General features: G+C 30.2%; 1 protein-coding gene across 3 annotated transcripts in view; it reads left to right on the top strand.

The window, feature by feature from the left end:
- Positions 1 to 21,173, top strand: part of Actn (alpha actinin) — a 69,187-nt gene extending 48,014 nt beyond the window's left edge. Inside the window, exons 2-18 of one of the 3 annotated variants that reach the window (XM_014427149.2) lie at positions 8,644 to 8,878; positions 9,241 to 9,415; positions 10,420 to 10,580; positions 11,027 to 11,119; positions 12,252 to 12,337; positions 12,744 to 12,836; positions 13,587 to 13,817; positions 13,899 to 13,975; positions 15,528 to 15,749; positions 16,780 to 16,951; positions 17,042 to 17,278; positions 17,365 to 17,449; positions 18,170 to 18,273; positions 18,394 to 18,521; positions 18,629 to 18,878; positions 19,159 to 19,317; positions 19,590 to 21,173. In XM_014427149.2, the coding sequence (XP_014282635.1) occupies positions 8,644 to 8,878; positions 9,241 to 9,415; positions 10,420 to 10,580; positions 11,027 to 11,119; positions 12,252 to 12,337; positions 12,744 to 12,836; positions 13,587 to 13,817; positions 13,899 to 13,975; positions 15,528 to 15,749; positions 16,780 to 16,951; positions 17,042 to 17,278; positions 17,365 to 17,449; positions 18,170 to 18,273; positions 18,394 to 18,521; positions 18,629 to 18,878; positions 19,159 to 19,317; positions 19,590 to 19,748 (2,667 nt within the window). In that variant the 3' untranslated portion in view covers positions 19,749 to 21,173. The remainder of the gene's footprint in view (positions 1 to 8,643; positions 8,879 to 9,240; positions 9,416 to 10,419; positions 10,581 to 11,026; positions 11,120 to 12,251; positions 12,338 to 12,743; positions 12,837 to 13,586; positions 13,818 to 13,898; positions 13,976 to 15,527; positions 15,750 to 16,779; positions 16,952 to 17,041; positions 17,279 to 17,364; positions 17,450 to 18,169; positions 18,274 to 18,393; positions 18,522 to 18,628; positions 18,879 to 19,158; positions 19,318 to 19,589) is intronic. The other 2 variants (XM_014427148.2, XM_014427147.2) reach the window with 2 other exon arrangements.

Below are 21,173 nucleotides of genomic sequence, written 5' to 3'. Positions count from 1 at the left end.
TAAAATTTTCCGTGAGAAGCCTCAATTATAATAGCGATTTCTCACACGCGAAATTTATTTTTGAAACAATTTTGTTCTTTAGGTTTTTCATTTTCCATACAGTTTACACTGTAAATCGTCAAAACCCGTGAATCATATTTGTGGTTTTTGGCCATTTAAATTCGCTATTAGGTATGGGAAATGTTAGGTTCAGTAGGTTCAATTTGTGAAAATTTAATCACCAAAGTCTCATCTTTTGTATCAAATATATATATATATAAATAAACGAGATCGCTTGTAATGTATACTTTTATTCCTATTGTTTAACCTCATTGTGAGTGTATGATTGTATTTTAGCAGATTTTAGCCATTCGATGGCCTCATATCCAAAGATAATATTATTAATAAGGCTGATTATATCTTTAAATTAATTACTATTACCATGAAAGTAAGATTAATATTAGCGATGCCAAGGTTGATAAGGAGGGATTCAAACCTTGACTGAGGTAGTGTGTGGGATAATAGAGCTTTAAATACAGGTTACCTTGCTGGCCGTATGACAAGGGGCACACCATCACACACTTAGAGATGTATATTTTTATCCCTTGGCTGGCAATTAGAGGAAGAGTCGGAAATAGGGCAGTTCGATTTGTTAGCTACCGAGGGCACTCAAGGGCATCATTATGTCTTAGCCAGCTTCAATTTATTTTTTTTTTTTTAATCACTTCCTCTTTAGTCAATTTTGGAACGACGATCGGGGGAGCTATAAAACAGTCGCCAGGTCTCTAATTTCCCTGACCGGGTCACGGTATCATAAAGTTATTTCACCATCAAAAGGTTCGAATTAACCTAATTTTGATGGGTTGGGATTTTGATAAGTTTAGTTACTAGCATAGTCCTATGATACCTGAAAGTATTTTGAAATCAGAAATGCCAAAATAATTTTTAAAAATTAATCATTAATCTATCTTTTGAACCAATTTTATTTTATTTATTGAGTTTTATTATTAAAAGCGCCGAATTCAAACAACAATATGCAGTAGTGCAGTAGAGTAAGGTATATATCATTCCCCCATAATTTGAAAACCCGATTAATTAGAAAATTGGAGAACCTACATAAAATCACGAAATTTAGGGTGAAATATTACTTAATATCTTACTACAGTCAAAATTGCTTTTATACGCTATTTATGGAGGTTAGTTTTCCAAATATGATACTGAGCATGGAACAGTTATGGAATTATTCATGGAACAGTGAAAACATTAAAAGGAACATCGTTTTTATTATCTTTTGTATACTGTTGTGTTTTTTGTTGTGGCTAAGTTCCTATGAATGGGTTTATTTATTAAAATCACTTATTAGTTCACAAGATTTTTTTGTTTAAATCACAAAATAGTTAAGTAAAAATTATAAGAACCAATTGCGATTAGGGATGACAAGATTGCAAATTTTTAGGTCTGTTAGTTAATGATCTCTTGAAAAAAAAAATTCTATACATTTATTTATCCTTGATGATACAATGTATTTTTACAAAACTAAGTGCAAATTCCTGAGTTCCGCCAGTTAAACCTTGTCCTGTTCATAGAAAAAAAGTAAAACCCAATTCGACTTTAACCAAATTGCCACTTTCCGGAAACGTTCAGAGTGAATGGCCGCAGAACCATGAGTCTATTTAATATGTTTGTGTCGGTTTACATGCCTTATTCTCAATACCGAGCTTACTCTCGTTTATCGCTGCCAAAACCAATTAGTTTTATTGGAATAAGAATCTGCAAGGAGGTGATTTGGTCAGAATCATGCTCGACAGATTTTTACCCAATAAGTAGGTACCTTCATGAGGCTAGGTGGACCCCGAAGGGCTATAGTGAAACAAAAAATAATTATCTGTCACTGCTGGATTCGAAACCGGGTCCTTGGAGTTTGTAGCACAATGCCTCACCATTGAGCTACCCACTCCCACGCAATATAATATAACCCTTAATAAAATATATAAATATAATATAACCCTAGCCATATACCTCAAAATCTCAACCATCACATTCATGTTATAAGAGAAACCCAGTTTTAGAGAAGTACAACATCCTAACACACAGCAAATGTTTATCACCAAACTATAATTTTAAATAGGGACTTTGAAAAAACAACTGTATTAACAAAACTAAATTTTTTTATCATGGTGCCCAACCTACAGAAATCTGCGGACCATTAAGTGGAAAATTTAATCCAGTACGGCCTGCTCCTACTCCTTGTTTGGGTTAGAGGGAGCCCCCTTCGGAAAATATTTGAAAATTAGGTAATTTATTGTCCATTAAGCTATTAAATCCTATCAGTTAGCATCCAAACATCAATAAAATAGTTCTTGCAATAAATCCTCACAAAAATATCTGTTGCCGGAAGCCTCCCGATCTAATAATCACGTGATCACTCTGATGTTTATCGGACTTCAAAATATGTTGGGTACTGGTATTAATAAAATACGTTTATTCGTAATATAATAATAAATAATATTATATAATAATAAATATACCAATATTAACATACATATAGATATAATAATAAAATACCTTTATTCCTTATTTCCCTGTACCATTGGAGATAGTTTTTTTTATATAAGAATAACACTCCTTTAATTAACCTCTTTTACTTGTTTCTATCTGATACTGAATTGTTTTACGGTTTAATAAAGATGCTTATTAATTTATTGTAATTCCTTAATGAGGTGTTTGCTGAAGTTTTTTAATTAGAACTACTATATCTTGCCTGGTTATGTGCTACGGGGTATAAAAAGATTTTTTCCACTTTGCTGACCGTGGCAGTTTGAGATAAGCTGTTATAGTTTAGTATGCTGCCTGTTAGAGATCTAATAGCTGTACCATAGTTGGCAATTATCTTCCCATAGCTATATCATTTAGCCTGTTAAATATTTGTTTTGCCTTATGGTATGCTTCGCCTGCTCCCTATTGCGCTATTTTGATGAACACAATGTTTTTTAGCATTCCTAACTCAACTGCTATTCATATTTTTACAACAAAGAAAGGTAAAATATTATTAGATTAAATAATACACAGTTTGTATTGCAAACAGATTTCTTCTGAATCTGCCTGCCCTATGGTAAACCTTCCATGTCAAACTAAATGTTTGTTTTTATTTTTTTTAACAGAACTCTTTAATTGTTGATTATATTCGCACTCAGTTATTAATTTTTGTATAGTACTGTGTTATCGTATATTATTAACCACTGGCTGGCATGTCTAGACCTTTTGAAATCCGAGGCGGTTTTATTTTCGTTCCTCCTTTTAAAAAAAAGTGAAAAGTTTTTACATGAAAACGATTCCGTTCTCTATTTGTAGTAAAACAATTATGTTGTTTGTTTGATATAAAGTTATTTTTCAAATAAAAAAAATTAATTTTTGTAATTATACCCCTTATATAACACTTAGGAAGATATCTAAAATGCATATTTCATTTCTATTTTCAATTGTAACCCGACGGGAATTGAATAATTTCATAAAAATTATATTTTATTGCTTTTACTAATTAAAAATAATTTTGTTTATTTCAAAAATGACTTTTCGAATAATTTTAGCATATTCATCCGACATTTATTAGATAATCTATATTAAGTGCTAATTTTAACTGGATATAAAATTAATGAAAACTAAAATTATAATAGTTTATTTATTTCTAAATTCTTATTGCTATAATTGTATTTATATTTTTTTGAGGAGTGGGCGATTGTGTATTTTAACTATTTAATTATCGTTCATTGGATTTTTCGGAGCTGCCATTATCGACATTTAATTCATAATCCAGCTTTTCGATTTAATTACAATATAATCTGGCAGAATTCTTCGATATAGGTATCGTTTATTTGGTTTCCAGGATTCTATTTTCGAATTTACCATATATTACGGTAGTATTTGTTACCGCTCATGTGCATTTCGATGTGGGGATCATTTATTGTTTTTTCGGTGGTTCTGATTATCTGTTTTTAGAATCTTATTTTTTACTGCTCCACCATTTTGGATTATTGTTATTTTTGTGGTTTTCTTCGACGAGGAGATCGTTCATAGGGTTTTCAGTAGTACTAATTCTGTTATTCTATCTCGCATTCGCGTTTGTTTATTGTTACTTTTTTACTTTTCCAGGACATGAAAATCGTTTGTTGGGTTTTCAGATGTCTTAATTCTATTTTAAAGAGGAACCCTCCGCATGCACACAAACACAAATTCAAAAATTGTTTTCAGAACACCCAAAAAACGTTCCCAGAACTCCAAATGTAACAATAAATAGAAATGTTAAAAAAAATAAATTCAATTCAGAAACAGAATCCTGGACACCCAAAAAACGACACCTATATCGCATAATTCTGCCAAACTATATAATAGTTAAATTGTGATGCTGTATCTTGAATAAAATGTCGATATTAGCAACTGTAAAAATCCAATGAATGATAATTACATGTTTAGATTCATAACACCCTCCTTCCCAAAAAACAAATTGAAAATATATTTATAACAAAAAGCATTTAAAAATAAATAAACAACAATACGTTTATTGTTCATTAATTGTATATCTAGTTGAAATTAGCACTTAATATAGATTATCTAATAAATTAGATAAATGGCGGATGAATATGCCGAAATTATTTGAAAAGTCAGCATTCAATTTAACATAATTATTTTTAATTAATGGAAGAAATAAAAATACAGGTTTCAATTTATTTGAAAATGCTTATATACGTTACATATCAAGTAATATTTATTTATTATGTATTAAGAACAATTCATTCATCATGTATGTGTGTGTTTAGTGAATTACTTTATGTTGTTTAGGGTTGCTAAACACGAATCTGAAGTTGTCAAACAATTTTTTTTACACAAAATATGAGAAATCATCCAACCAACCACTAAAAACCAATTACTTTTTTTTGTTTTCATTTTGGGCTTATAACTTGCAAAGTGACCTTTCTAGGTAAGATAAATTTTAACTTTAGTCTTAGTTTTAGAGATTGTTGTTAGTATTATTGATTTAATCATATTTGCAGTTATTATACATAGCTTTTATTATCAGTTGACTAATAACATGTTGGAGGGTGAAACACCTGCGACAATAACGCTACGTTTATATATACCTGTATATTTTATGGTCGTAAACAAATGCTACGCCTCATGTTCTTTAGTTGAAAGAAACAGTTCGTCTAAAAATATATTTTTATAGAATATAACTCCATGCACTTTACAAGTTTCTTTAGTCCATCATCTACACTGAACCGTAGGTAACAACGATAATGTCGTTGGTCCATTATTGTTAATTATTCTTCTCGCGAATCGGAGACTCGTTTGTATATATTTTGGTCCGAGAGCAAAATAGTTGGTTTTGATAGGATATCAACCGTGGTTTGACTTACCATTCTGGGTCCTCTCAACCCTTAAAAATTTTACTTCATATTAGTTCGGAAACAAATCAGTTAAAGCACTACTCTCCACACTGCCTTTGTATAGAAGTACTATAGGCTTCTCTTCCTGTAGACAAGACATTCATTAATTTTTTATCAGTTTTTTCATGCATCCCTCTCATTGATTTGATTTGGAAATAAATGATCTTTGGTAGATTGTTCCAAATTTCATTCTGAACAATTACTTCTCTAGTTTATAGGATGAGGAAAAGAAATCAATCAAAATTTCGTATTATAGACGTTTAATGCTCTTGCTTGTCGGTATACAGTTCACCATTTTAATTACTTAATGAAATTGAAAATTAGGTTAATTGTAAACTTGAAGTAATTTGTGGGAGGTTCGCGGGAGAAGACAGGCTTTTCCTTTTTTTAATTAAGCGCTTCTTGGGATCGAAAGAAGGGCAAAAGTGGACTTGTGGTAAGCTAATCTCTCACGTGATGGTTAACTGTTCATTAACTTTGTGAATCTGGAGCGGTTAATAACCTGAATGGATGAGAACTTTCATTCATGAAGTATCCTTTAACTTTGAATGAATTTCTCCTTAGAACTGAGTCATACCTCTTCTGTTCAATTTATATGAAAAAAATGTGGAAATTTTTGAGGAAAGAAAACTTTAACATTCTTCCTCAAACAACTTGAGTATGATTAGTTTCATAGTAGCCCAACTCTGGTAATAAGATACTGCATTCATAGATTTTTTTTATTTCAAAAAATAAACATATACATTATTTTATTTTTTTTAACAAGAACATTATATGAGAAGATAGTTGGGGGTGTGGTCAGAGAATAATACAAATAAGTTCAAAAAACTTATTTATATTATTCTCCTACCTCACCCCCAACCATCTTCTCTTCTTACATATTATCCACAGTCAAGTATGTTCTCATCATTAAGAACATTGAGAACACAAGTATAAATAGAGGTCATTATACTTAATTATAATAATAAATAAAGTTATGTTATCCCCGTTTTGATGTCTTCTAATTTTTCAGCACTTGTATAGACATCACTCATTTATTTCAATCAATTATCAACTTTTCCAAAACAACTATTCTCTTCAAAATATTTTGAAATAAAATCAATGTTATTATATTAAATGAGGTCTTTATTAACTCAAGGTTACACTTTTTATTATTTATTTATTTCACCTTACCCTTTGAGCAATACAGGCATGCACCTTCAGTTTGAGGAACAATGGCTGCAAATTTAACAATTTTTTTTCTCATTGTTTGTTGTTCTTTTTCTATCCCCCTTCTGCTCCTCCTCTGGTTTAATGAATGATGTTTTTTAATATGTAGTCCTTATGTCATTCTCCTATTAAATGTTAGTCCGAGGTATTACACTCCATCTGTTTGCGTGATGAGTGGGTTGTTGATGGATATTGAAGGGCATATCTCTTGTTTAGTAGTAAGTAAGTATTGTAGTAAGTACTGTGTAGTAAATATTGTTTTGAGACTATTCATTGCTCAGTTGAATCTTCTATAGTTAGCTTCAGTCGTGTAACTTTTATGAGTTATGTTCTAAGTATAATGAGGCCTGTGTTGCATTTTGATGTCTTGTAATTATGGCTGTCAGCATAGATAGCTGTCAATATTCTTGTCAATTCTGGGCATTTGCTTTTATATGTATTACATAGCATATGCTTGTAATTACCATTTATCAAGTCATATTACGGTTTTTTTTTGTAAATATCTAATTTGTTGTGCTACTTCTGTGGGGGGTGAATGAGGGTGGTGGTAGTGTCAGTTGTAATGGTATGTCTTAACGTATGATTTACAAAGGTGTCATGTTCTCTGATTGTATTGTCAGTTCTATGGTGTAAATAAGGAAGAGAGACAGTTGGTAAAGAGCTCCAATTTTTCTTCATCCAAGCCCAAGAAACATACTCTTTTTTAAGAGGTGCTGGCATTTCATGAGTTTGCGTAAACTCACATTGTCTGTCAGGCGGCATTTAATGTAAGTGTCAAAGTTTGGCCAGTCAGATTTAGCAATTTGTCATTTAAGTTTATTATTTAGTTTATTAAATGTTTGGCTGCCCGATGGTTATCTGTTAATCTGCCATTTTGTATATAGATACTGATGCTGACCATGCTGCATGTTGTATGGTTTTCATGAACTATTCCACTGCTTCCTCTAGTTTTCCCTCAGTTTTGATTGAAACAGGGACTGAGAGATTTGAGTGTAGGTTCTATATAAGTCCCAGTCCATAATACCTTGTGTGAATGTAGGTCTCTTTAGTGCCTCCGAAGGCTCTTAAAAAAAAAATTTGCTCTAGGAAGTGATCACTGCAAAGGTCAAAGCTCGTACTTATGGTCTTGGGGTACTTTTCTTAATCCTATAGTTTAGTAGTCCTTTAGTTTACTTTTCTTAATACTTTAGTTAAGAAGTCAAGTAAACCTGAGGTTTTACACCTAGAAGTAGGCCTGTAAATGGGAGACTTAGGGGTTATGTCTAATGACAGTTTTTGAACAAAACACAATAAGTCACTTCCTCTAGGGGTTTACAATCTTGAACTCCAGCATTGGTGTTTGGCGTTTTACTTGCCTCCAGTAATAAAACACCGACTTATTCATCTTAAGAACTCAGACAATATGGAGGATGTAAACTCGTACATAGGGTGGGAACAATAAACTGCTACAAAAGTTATATAGTTTTTTTGTGTACAATGTTATGTAATGTAATGGGTAAGTGTATATGACTGTGCTTTAGTGACGTACAATGTGTATATGTGGTGTAGTAACTGTGACATAGTAATTTGACATTAGTGACATTTTAATGATAATGACAGTACCTTCTTGTGCTTTGCCTTATTAAAGGTTAGATTGTCAAAATGTTGACCAAAAACAATTTTACATTTTACTAACTTAATTACAATCAAATGTTAAGTTTTCACTTATTGCAATGCTGTTACATTAAAGTGTTAATGTATTTGCTGTACATATCCTGTTTTGGAATAATGCACAAATAAATATGGTAACATTTTGGAAAGTTCTTTTCATATAAATATTCCTATGCCTTTTATATGGAATACCTTATTTTGTATTTCTTTGTTGATGCATTTCTCTTGTTGTCCTGTGTGTGTGTGTATATATATATATAGATTATAACTGTGATGATAACTTGTCTTTTTTTTTTTAAATGAATTATTCATTTATTCTTCAATGAAATAAAACATATTGTAAAATTATAAAATCATTTTCCAGACCTTTACTGCTTGGTGCAATTCACATTTGAGGAAAGCTGGTACTTCCATTGATAACATTGAAGAAGACTTCCGAAATGGGTTGAAATTGATGCTCCTATTAGAAGTTATCTCTGGTGAAACCCTACCCAAACCAGACAGAGGGAAAATGCGCTTCCATAAGATTGCCAATGTTAACAAGGCCCTCGATTTCATTGCTAGCAAGGGTGTAAAATTAGTATCAATAGGCGCTGAAGGTGAGAATCAATACATATTATATTAAGAATTAACTTCACAGATATTGTAAGTGAGCCTGCATTAATTTCTGGTTAACAATTATGTAAGATTTTACTGCATCCTGTAATTTCTTATTTTTTACTTTTATTTGTTTCTTGGTACATCAATTTTTGCATCAGTTAAAACACTTTAAAACCTAATCTTGGCATTTTATTTTAAATTTTTAGATTTGAAATTGGTACTTATAATATCTATGAAGTTAACCAATTAGCATTAAACTCCTGTTTGTCATTCTGAATGATTTATGAGTATTTAACCTTCTTGATATAAAAATATTACATAGACCATGGCTTGATGATTTCATAATGTTTGGCATTTCTAGAAATTGTTGATGGTAACCTAAAAATGACACTGGGTATGATTTGGACTATCATCCTGAGATTTGCCATTCAAGATATTTCTGTGGAAGAAATGACTGCCAAAGAAGGTCTGTTGTTATGGTGTCAAAGGAAGACAGCTCCTTACAAGAATGTCAATGTACAAAATTTCCATTTGAGGTATGTTTAAATTAAATGATAAATTGACTTACAATTTGTGGTATCAATATCCTCTAGCCTCTTTTAAATATGAAATTAAGAAATAACTAATACTTTCTAATGAAAAGTAATTTTACATAGAAATAGGCATGGGTGAGATAGATGAGGTTGATCAGTGGCTAAGGTGCTGGACTCCTTACTCTTGGTCCTGGGTTAGAGCCGAGCTGAGTATGCTAAATAGTTATTTATTCTATAATATCAGCCACGGATTGATCGTGGGCTCAGAAGACCCTCTTGGGGAACATCATGCCTCTAAATGGCAGTTTAGCTTGATCTTGACCTGATCACTTTCTTAATTAATCTTAGTACTTTTTGTTTTCCCTGCCTGGTAATTTCTGAAATTGGAAGTGAGGAATGGGGGGGAGGGGGCTATCACTTGATTCTAACCCTGTGGGAGGGTCAAGTTTTCATTCTGTGGAACCCCAATGAAATAAAAGTTGACCTCCCCTCCTCTAGGCCAGATTGGAACTAGAACCACTACAGTTATGAGGTTGCTAAGGTGAAGTCTTAACTCCATTTGTCGAAGATGGCCCTTTTCTTGATTAACTATTACTCAAAAACGGTACTTCCTTACAGAATAGTAAGTCATAAACACTTCATAGATTGTAATAGTTGAGGTTCCCCCAATCTCCCGAGGCATTGCAAGCATAAAAAATTAGTCCATTTGACTCGAAATAAGTATAATTTATAAGGAAAAAGTCACATTATGAGTGAGCTGTAAAAGAAACAGTTTATCTCCAAACCTAAAAAAATGTTAGTGGACGAGTATTTTTTTTCTTAATTACATGATCTGTTATATATTTAGAGAAATAATTCTATTTTTTTACACTCATATTTTTTACCAGTCACTAAATCAATTTATTTTTATACAATATATAGTATTTTAGAATGATTCTGAAACATATTTGATGAATTTAAAAATATTATTCTTATACCATGTTAAAAATTGTTAAAATTTCTTTTAGTTTCAAGGATGGTTTGGCATTCTGTGCTCTTATCCACCGTCATCGACCAGATTTGATCGACTATAATAAGCTTTCTAAAGACAACCCTCTGCAGAACTTGAACACAGCCTTTGATGTTGCTGAAAAATACTTGGATATTCCTCGTATGTTGGATCCAGAAGGTGAGATTCATTTATTTATTTTAAAATTCTGTACAAAAAATCAAGTTAAGCTGCCCTGATACAATATTTCTTACTAGTTAGTTTTGAATCTATGTAAAAAATTACTGTTTTTTGATTAAATTCATTTAGTTTTAAGTTTTTTTTCAAAGGATATCTTGTCAAAAATAGTTTTATATCTTCCTATCAGGCAACAGCTCTATAATTGTTTAATAACTTTGTTCTTTTCCAAGTAATACTCTTTAAAATACCCATTTATTGATCTATTTTTTTTAAACAGAATTATTTTGACTATTTACTTTTACTTCAGATTTTATTCTTTTTGAATCACACTTAATAAAAAATTAAAAAGTTTTGCATTGTTAAGGTTGTTTATTTTCTTATTGTTTGTTATGGGTATATTTTTATTAGAAAACTAAGTGTTATTAAATTTATTAATATTAATATAGATTTGATCAACACGCCCAAACCGGATGAGAGGGCTATTATGACGTACGTCTCATGCTATTACCACGCTTTCCAAGGCGCTCAACAGGTATCCAGTGTGACCCCGAATCCAAAAATAAAAATGATGCATTGAGCTTTTATTAGTTACTTTGTAATAAACAAAACTTGCTTATTGTTTTAACTGTTTTGAGTGGATTTTTTCATCTCTGACTGACCTATATTAAAATATTTATAACATTTTCAATGTGTTTTAGGATATATTGCATCTTTTTAATAACTATATTATATAGTTTATTTGTTTTAACAATTTTATTTTTGCTTTACACAACATCGATGACTGCTTGTTTATAGAGTATAAAGGATCAATTTTAAAACTTATCTATCAGTTGTGAAAAATATTTTATATGATTAATGATGAGTCATATAAATTTAATTTTGCAAGGAACCCTGAATCCCATTGCTAAGAAATTGAGTCAACAATGTTTTAATTGTTTTCCGAAAATATTGTTATAGTCTTCCTCTTTCTCATTCCCTGCCACCCATCAATCCTTTTTAACTATCTCTTTTGTCTTAGATACATTGTTTCATCTCTATCATATCTTTCCTATCCTCTCAATTCTTTTAATGCCCTGGACGTGAGCAATCATATCCTTCCTCTTGTACTCAATATTCAGTTAGCACCTTGTTTTACTACAATACTGGATTATGTATCTATTGAAAATCAAAATGTTTATTTCCCATATACCATTTTAATCATTGTGATACAAATTTAATAGTAAAATCCTTTTGAATCAGGTTGGAAATTTCCCTGAACTCCTAATGGCCATAGAATGAATGAACAAACATTATAGTATTTTAGCATTTACTACTTTTTCTTTTTATGTTGGAAGATATAAATCATCTTTCAATAAAATTTATATATAAAGTTTTGTTTTGAATTAATTCAGATTAAATAAATGTTTCTTTTCCTTAAAAATCAAGCATAAGCAAAAGTAAAATAAATCTCACAATTGTTTATTACTTTTAGAGTGTCTGGTGTTTTTAAATTTTGGCATCAGATTTTATTTAGTTGGTCGGATTTTAATAATTTTTTTAGAATGCTTTTACACATGTTCTTATTATGTTTCTAATGTTAATATATGTCAGTCTTGTTTGTTCACTAACAGTGTGTGTGATTAATTTGATTGCTACTTTTCTGTTTCTCTTCTGTCTCGCTGACCGGAACAGACATGACAAATACAGCAATGCCTGACGAACGTGTCATTATGACCTACGTTTCGTCATATTACCACTGCTTCTCAGGAGCTCAGAAGGTATTTCTTTTAACAATTATTTAGAACCATTATGTACTGTTTATATTTGGCTAGTTTACTTTATTTTAACCTTCTAGCTTTTATAATACGGACTGTTTCTTTCTTCTCTGCATAAAATTTGTATCTTGCTTGTATAATTCATTCTATGATAAATTTGTTAATTATATAAGCGACTGTATAATAACTTATTCATCAGTAGTTGTCATTATTGTTTGTTTTATTAATTGCTAAAAAACTGCTTAATGCTTTTTGACATTTAATACATTTTTTACAATAGTTAACTTATGCTATGTACTTTATTGCATTAACTTTAGAAGTAACTGTTTATCATTAATCATAGGCATTTATTTTTAATTAATCATTTGGAAAAGTACTAAGTTAATGTTGGAATTTCTTTTCAAAATAGGCTGAAACTGCTGCCAATAGGATATGTAAGGTTCTTAAAGTAAACCAAGAAAATGAGCGATTGATGGAAGAATACGAACGTCTTGCAAGTGATGTAAGTCATTCATTACCTTAGACATGAACATTAACATTAGAGTATATTCATTACCTTTCTAAAATTGTCATTATATTGAAACTTCTTCATTTAAAATAAAATTTTAAAATACTGTTTCAAAAATTATGATTTACAATCATCTATTGAACACACTTTTTATGTATTGATAGCAATTTCAAATTTCATTTTATTAACAGTAATTTTAAATTTTCATTTATTCTAAGAAAATCGAAAGAGAAAAAAAAAATATAAAAATAGGTTAACAACTTAAGAAAGACCCTTCTAGTGCATATACAGCAATTCAAGAAGATAAGTATGCTTCCTCAACATCGCATATCTAATCTGTTAAGGAGAAATGTTTGAAACTCAATATTATTGATTTCTGTGATTAGATTACCATGGAAATCTGCTGAGAATACATTAAACATAAATACGGAAAAAATAAAATACATAGATTCATCATATCTTTGCTAATATTGGTCCAATTCAGGTGTTAAGTTATATAGATGGAGAAAGATTTTCTTTCCTTGAGAATAACCTTTGTGCTGAAGCTCTGCCCACTAGGTTCTATCTTAACTTGTTACCTTATACATAAAAAAATTAATTTATTCAAATAAATAAAAATCAAAAATATTTTTTATGAAGTTGAATTTCAAAACTTTTAATGAAATTCTTGATATAAATAGTTGTATATTTTATTCTTAAATAACAAATATTATGATTAATATCATGATTTTTTTTCCCTTAAAGCTTCTTGAATGGATTCGTCGCACAATGCCATGGTTAGAGTCGAGGGTTACTGATAATTCATTAGCTGGTGTGCAGAAAAAGTTGGAAGAATATAGAACTTACAGAAGAAAACTGAAACCCCCAAGAGTTGAACAGAAAGCTAAACTAGAAACTAACTTTAATACCTTACAAACAAAATTACGTCTTTCTAACAGGCCTGCATACATGCCAACTGAAGGCAAGATGGTTTCGGTATGTATAAAAAAAAAAAGTTTTTGTATTTGCCTCATCAAATTTGTTGGTATTCTTCTCACTTCCTAAATGCTTGTTCAGGATATTGCCAACGCATGGAAAGGACTAGAACTGGCTGAAAAATCATTTGAAGAGTGGCTTCTTTCTGAAATGATGAGGTATTATTCATAAAGATCTTTTTTTATTGTGTTGTATTTTTAACCAATGTATTTAATTAAAAATACTTATTGGTTTCCAAATAGGAAAGTCAAGATTTGTTAATTGGGTGTGCCATGATATAAATTTTAATAACTACTGCCTTGTAATGTAATGAAGTGGATGGCAAAATAGTTTTAACTTTATTTTCCAGACCTCCTCACAGTGCGCCCTTCCCTCCATATCTATAAATTGCACATCTTTTTTTTTTTGGCAATTATTAATTTTTCAAAAAAAGCCAATGTTATAAATGACTGTACTGTACTGAAGTAATGTCCAATGAGGACAGACTCTTGAATTAAAATTGTTACTTTTTCTATCACTATCAAAGTTGGATAGTCAGATGATTATAAACAATAGATAAATAAATAAATATTATTTACTTAGAATCTTTTAGAAGTTGTTTTTTAGAAAACAAAAAAGATTTACAAGTCATGCAAATGAAGGTTGATAATTCTAGTGCAGCAGTAATTAAATGGACAACAATAACGAAAAATAAAATATGTAGAGGAACTATTCTTTTAATCACTATTTTTTTTTTTGAATACTTGTTGAATTGGTTACATAGAAAATGTACTTTATAGGCAGTGAAATGTTTGTGGCATAAGCACCTTGAATCAGCTGCTGTAGAAATGGTTTCTCAAAAATGGTATAGTTATCGGTTTGATTGACATTTTCAGGAAATGTTTATGATTTAATTGTTTAAATATATTAACTGGTTAACATTGGTGCAAAAATTTAAGTGCCAGTAACTTCTTATTTTTTTTTAATTTCCTATATCCTGTCCTGTGGATGAGGAAGATGAGTCCTATCATAACCAAATATATACCGTTGCATAAAGCTAAGGAGCTTGTTTGTTTGAACATTTCAAGAACTAAAACTCTGATATTCACTTTTGGATTAAATAAACAGTTTATTGGGGGAGGCTTTAGTCTATATAGCGTAATACTGACTCATAGGAATAGATTAGTAAATTATGTAATGGAAAGCTTATGAAATTTCATAACCATACTCTTGCCATAGATGGTTCTCCTTAAAGTTTATGTATGTAATAAGATTGAGTTTGAAAAGATACTTATTCTAAGCAGTTAGTTTTTAAAAAAAATTAATGATTTTTCATAAATCATAAAATAAAGATACTTTCTGTTAGATCAGTTTTTTTAGTGATTGGTCCTTTTTTTTTGGTTTTCAACATAAATTTTGAATGTCATTAAGTATGTATACTATATATGTCCAGTGTAGGTTTGGGAACCCTTTGAGATTCACCCAGACTCATTAAGCGGGTGCCCTTAATTGGGTTAAAGTCTAATAGTGAAGCTTGATTCTAACCAAATCCTCTCCTTGCTCAACGGTTGGTCTAGTAACAGTATTTCCATACAAAGTACTGCACCTCTGGCTCTTCATGGGTTTTAGCCCTGCATATTTAATTTTTTTTTAAATATTTCCAGTATCATTATTCATAGTCTATTATTGATTTCATTCTCTTTCTATAATAATTGTTTATTTGGAGTATAGGTTGGAGAGACTAGAACATTTGGCCCAGAAATTCAAGCATAAGGCAGACATTCATGAGGAATGGACCAGGGGTAAAGAGGAAATGCTCCAGTCTGGTGACTTTAGGCAATGCCGACTAAACGAATTGAAAGCCCTTAAGAAGAAGCATGAAGCATTTGAAAGTGATCTAGCTGCTCATCAAGATAGGGTAGAGCAGATAGCTGCTATTGCTGGCGAACTCAAGTACGTATTTTGTTTCAATGTTGTACCTCTAATCATTTTTTAAAATTTTTAATGTCTTCTTAAAAATACATTTTAATTAATTAAAAATACATTTTTTGTACCCATCTCTGAACATAGATAGGTGTTTGATGATGATCTTTAAATTCTTTTGATATAAAATTGGCTGTTTAAAATTTCTTATTTTTAGAATATAGATTAAATGTTAGATTCATATTTTCAATGCATTGAAATTCTATTTCAAGTCTAAGTCATTCCTTGTTTTTTGTAGGAATCCTTCATTTGTTTTCTATTGTTAACAGAAATTCCTATTATGTACTGGTCCAAATTTTTTATTCAAATACCTATTTCGAAAATCTACCATTACATTGAAATATTTTATTACTATTATTGTAGTAATTTGAGTTGTAATGATAATGAGTTATCATCTCGGTTTATACAAAACTTTATTCAAACTAATTTTTTAGCCCATTATACACTTTGCATTTCCGAACATATGTTTAAAGAAATCCCTGTTTAATCTGAATTACTCAGCTAGCTTGAATGTTGAACAGTTTTTAGTAATAGTTGAATAACATTTTCAGCTAATACTAATTTACTCCAAGTACCCATATTTATTTAACAATTCCAGGTAAATACTAACCTATGAAGTACATGGGTCCTGACCCATTTCTTATCCTTAAATTTTAGTTTCAATAAATAGTACTATTTACATCAAAAATGTGTTTCTGAAAAGAAAAAAAAAAGTGAAATGCCCTTATAAATTTTACTAAGAAAAATTTGTAATAAGTGTATTGTTAGTTACAATATTATAAGTTGGTTAAAAATATTATTAGAGGTTCCGTACTCAAGTTACTATGATAAAAAAATAAAATAAAACAGATACCCAGAGATGTATTGAAACCTTGTCAGCTTAGGTAACTGTTCTTCTGGATGATCAATTACTTGGACATAATGCCCTAGTTTGATCTAAAAACCAAAAATGTCACTTTTATACCACTGAAGTCATTGTGAAATTTCTTTTTTCTTCCAGTTCTCTACGATATCATGATTGTGACTCAGTAAACACCAGATGCAAAAGAATTTGTGACCAGTGGGACAGGTTGGGTTCACTTACTCAGCAAAGAAGACAAAACCTTGATGAAGCTGAGAAAATCCTGGAAAAAATTGACATTCTCCATCTCGAGTTTGCTAAGAGAGCAGCTGTAAGTTTGATTTATTTTCTATACTTTTTACAAGACAGTACTTAAAATTGTATGTTTATATTTCAAGTTTCTTTTTGTTCTCTTTTATAGCCCTTTAACAATTGGTTGGATGGTACCAGAGAGGATCTTGTCGACATGTTTATTGTTCATACCATGGAAGAGATTCAGGGACTTCTTGAAGCTCATTCACAATTTAAAGCAACTCTTGGTGAAGCAGATAAAGAATATACATCTATTGTTGGCCTTGTAAAGGAAGTTGAAGCCACAGTCCACAAATATCACATCCCTGGTGGCCTAGAAAATCCGTATACAACACTTACTGCTAACGTATGTCTACATTTTGAATCATGAAATGTTAATTTTTTTTTTAGAAACTTACTAATATGAATCAATTTTAATTCCTTGATTCACAGGATTTAACCAGAAAATGGACTGAAGTGAGGCAATTAGTTCCACAGAGAGATTCCACCCTCCAAGCTGAACTTAGAAAACAACAGAGTATCCTTTAGCAAACTGCAGTTATAAACGGTTTTTAATATCAGATTATAGTTTAATGAATAAGAAACATTCCCTTTAAGTTAGTTTTCTTTACAATTTGCTTATTACACAGTAATAAGCAAAATGAATTGTGGTGGAAGAACAGCAGTTAGCCATCCCTTCAATGAACGATAAAATAAAATAGATAATAACATAAAAGATCATAATAACATACAAGATTTTCCTATTATTTGTTGATTCTTTTGAGAAAATAAAATTGGTTTGGTCTAGTTTTGTTAGGCAAATAGAATTGCTGGCTTCCATTGAGATATTTACTTTGAGTACTGGATAGACAAATTTGGAGCATATAATTTTGACAATCTGACTTTTTTAATGGATAGTTAAAATTGTTTGTATGAATTTTATTTGTATGAACTACAATTTATCTTATACAGGCAGTCACCTTTTAAAGAAATTTCCATATTTTACAAAGTTGTTAAAAAAAGATAAAAATCACTGAGATAAACAAAACAGTAATGAACAATGATGTAAATGTCTACCCTTGGACAGATATGCTGATCCTTCCACAGAAAATAGATCTGTTGGTCTTCCCATGGGCTTTTGTTATGCCCACTTTATGCAACTATTTACCTAAAAAAAAAAAAGAAAATATAGTTTTCAGTGTCTATCAAATTATATATCACTGTATTATTAATATTGTTCCTTAAAATTATTAAATAGACAATGAAATGTTAAGAAGGCAGTTTGCTGAAAAGGCCAATCAAGTTGGACCTTGGATTGAAAGGCAAATGGATGCTGTTACTGCCATTGGAATGGGTCTGCAGGTAGTAATTGTTTATACATAATTTCATTAATTAATATTATTTTAATATATAAAATGTAGCAATGTAAGTCAATAACAAACCTTTTTATGAAAGTACTAAATAAGTGCTATCTGTTAAAAGGGATCCCTTGAAGATCAACTTCATAGACTGAAGGAATATGAGCAGGGCGTATTTGCTTACAAACCACATATTGAAGAGTTAGAGAAAATTCACCAAGCTGTGCAAGAAGGAATGATCTTTGAGAATAGGTATTATTTTAATTTCAAAGGCACAAATAATGTTTTTAAACAAATAAGCTATATAGTTGGCTACAAAATAAGTGTACTTAATTTTTATCCTACTATTTTAACTTCAGGTACACTCAATACACCATGGAAACATTGCGTGTTGGCTGGGAACAATTATTGACCTCAATCAATAGGAATATTAATGAAGTCGAAAATCAGATACTTACTCGTGATTCTAAAGGTATTACTCAAGAGCAGTTGAATGAATTTAGAGCTTCATTCAACCACTTTGACAAAAATAGAACTGGGCAACTTGCGCCAGACGAGTTCAAATCATGTTTGGTATCTCTTGGCTACAGCATTGGCAAAGATAGGCAGGCAAGTATTTAGTTGTTAATTAATTTAATTTTGCTTCAATTTCCACTTTAACAAGCAAATTGACATTAGATTTAAATCTACAGTTCAAAACAATATTTTACTAATAATAATACTTAAATAATCAAGATTTAGACTAAGCAGATCGTATAAGAAAACTGGATGATTTTTTAATTCATGAGTTATTTTTTATTGGGATGATATAAACATTAAAGATAATTATCATGAACTGGAAAGATCAGAGATGAGACAATGGTATAACAGAAAACTTTCATATTTTTAGGGTGAAATAGATTTCCAGAGAATATTGGCTGTTGTTGATCCAAATAGCACTGGGTATGTACACTTTGATGCATTCCTAGACTTCATGACCAGAGAATCAACAGACACAGATACTGCTGAGCAAGTCATTGACTCTTTCCGCATTCTGGCTGCTGACAAGGTAATTAATTAATATCTCACAAAACTACCTTAGTAGTCTTACAAAAGTCAAATTTCATCAGAGTATTTTAGATAAATCTCAATTTATTATGGTACTGAGTTTTAATGACGTTTAAAATTAAACTAAGATTGCAGATGATTATGATTAGGGTTTAATAAAGGGGTTAAAAGTTCAGCTTTTGTTATAAATGTTTTATTGGAAAATCTAGATGAATGATAGCCAAAAATAAATTCCAATTTATTTGTTTGTCTAATTAATTTACCTATTTCTAGCCATATATCCTGCCTGATGAACTGAGGAGAGAACTTCCTCCAGACCAGGCCGAGTACTGTATAAAGAGGATGCCTCCTTACAAAGGACCAAACGGTATTCCCGGTGCTCTGGACTACATGTCATTTTCAACTGCTCTCTATGGCGAGTCAGACCTCTAGTCATGTATATTCTGGATTCATTAGACCCTGGTCCTCTTATTTATTGTCATGCTCCTGAAGCCATTCACTCCCCTCTATCCACATGGAACAATAAATTAATGTGTAAAAATGAATGAAAATAATAAAATTAAAAGTGTATTTTTAAATATCCTTTGTCTAAAAATGTAAATTATGACTAAAAATATATTTTCGATAATAGTGTATCATAATACTCTTGTAGGCCTTGCCTGTGTTCATTTGACAACAATCATCCTATACTATATGTAAAGTTTTAATTTGAAAATATTGATGATAATAAACGAACGAACGAAATTGCTCAAAATTATGAAAGGTTGTGATATAAAAATCATTGGGTTTAAAGTTCTATAGATGATGATGCTAGATTTTTCAAAATTTTATATAGGTGTGATTTTTGTCATGACGCTCTGATATAATATAGTTAAAAATAAAGATACAAGATGAGTTACCTTCCAACTGTTCTGAACTATAAAAAATATGTGTAATGCTTATGTATATTGACTATATAATAGTTTTATTAAGTTCAATCAAATCTTATTTTAAATATGTTTTGTTATTTATTGTTTTTTTTTTCTTTTTGTTTTTTTCTTTAAAAGTATATTGCTTTATGAAACTATTGTGTATTTTTAAGATAGATACTTCTAACAGTGAACTGATCAACTATGGCATAGTTTTAAATTCCTGCTATGAATTTATTCTTTAAAAAAAAAATTATTAATTACATAAAACTATATTTTTATTACATTTGTTATTCAATAAATTGTCATATAACCCACCTTTCCTCCAATTATATTTTGTTTACAAAAGTAATATAAAGTTTTTTTTTCCTTTGTATTTAATGTTCTTATTTATAAATGTTTATATATATTTATTTATTTAGTTAGTTAATAGTTGTTTAATTGTTAATGATGATTATATTTTATTTTTAATTTTATTGCATTACTCATTAGTAATAAATTTTATTTGACTGAAATAATTATAATCATGTTCAGAGTAGTGGTTTAATTTTGAAATTTATGTACAACTTTGAAAAATAAAAAAATAATTTGGAGGAGTGTACAAAAGCACAATAGTTATGCCAATTAGCCAGTTACAAAGGCCTGAGTAAAGGCAGATTTTGTTAACATCATGGAAGATACGAAATTGAACGAAACGATCTGACAGGTTGAAAACATGTATATATTTTATTTATATATATATATATTTATGTATGGGAAAAATTCCCAATTTCATATATTTTACTGCCAAATATACTGCCATTTATTTATGTATTCATTCCCATCTGGCTACTAGAGCATTATAATGTGAGTCTACTAATTTTAACAAATACTAATGGAATTAAACAATAATAACCTGTATTTTTAAAAAATATATAAAAATTAAAAAGATCTATTCTCCTGTCAGAAA

The sequence above is a fragment of the Halyomorpha halys genome, unplaced genomic scaffold, assembly GCF_000696795.3.
Source record: "Halyomorpha halys isolate HHAL.00 unplaced genomic scaffold, Hhal_1.1 Scaffold624.1, whole genome shotgun sequence".
NCBI classification, from domain to species: Eukaryota; Metazoa; Arthropoda; class Insecta; order Hemiptera; family Pentatomidae; genus Halyomorpha; species Halyomorpha halys.
This window is presented reverse-complemented; position numbering and strand designations above follow the sequence as displayed.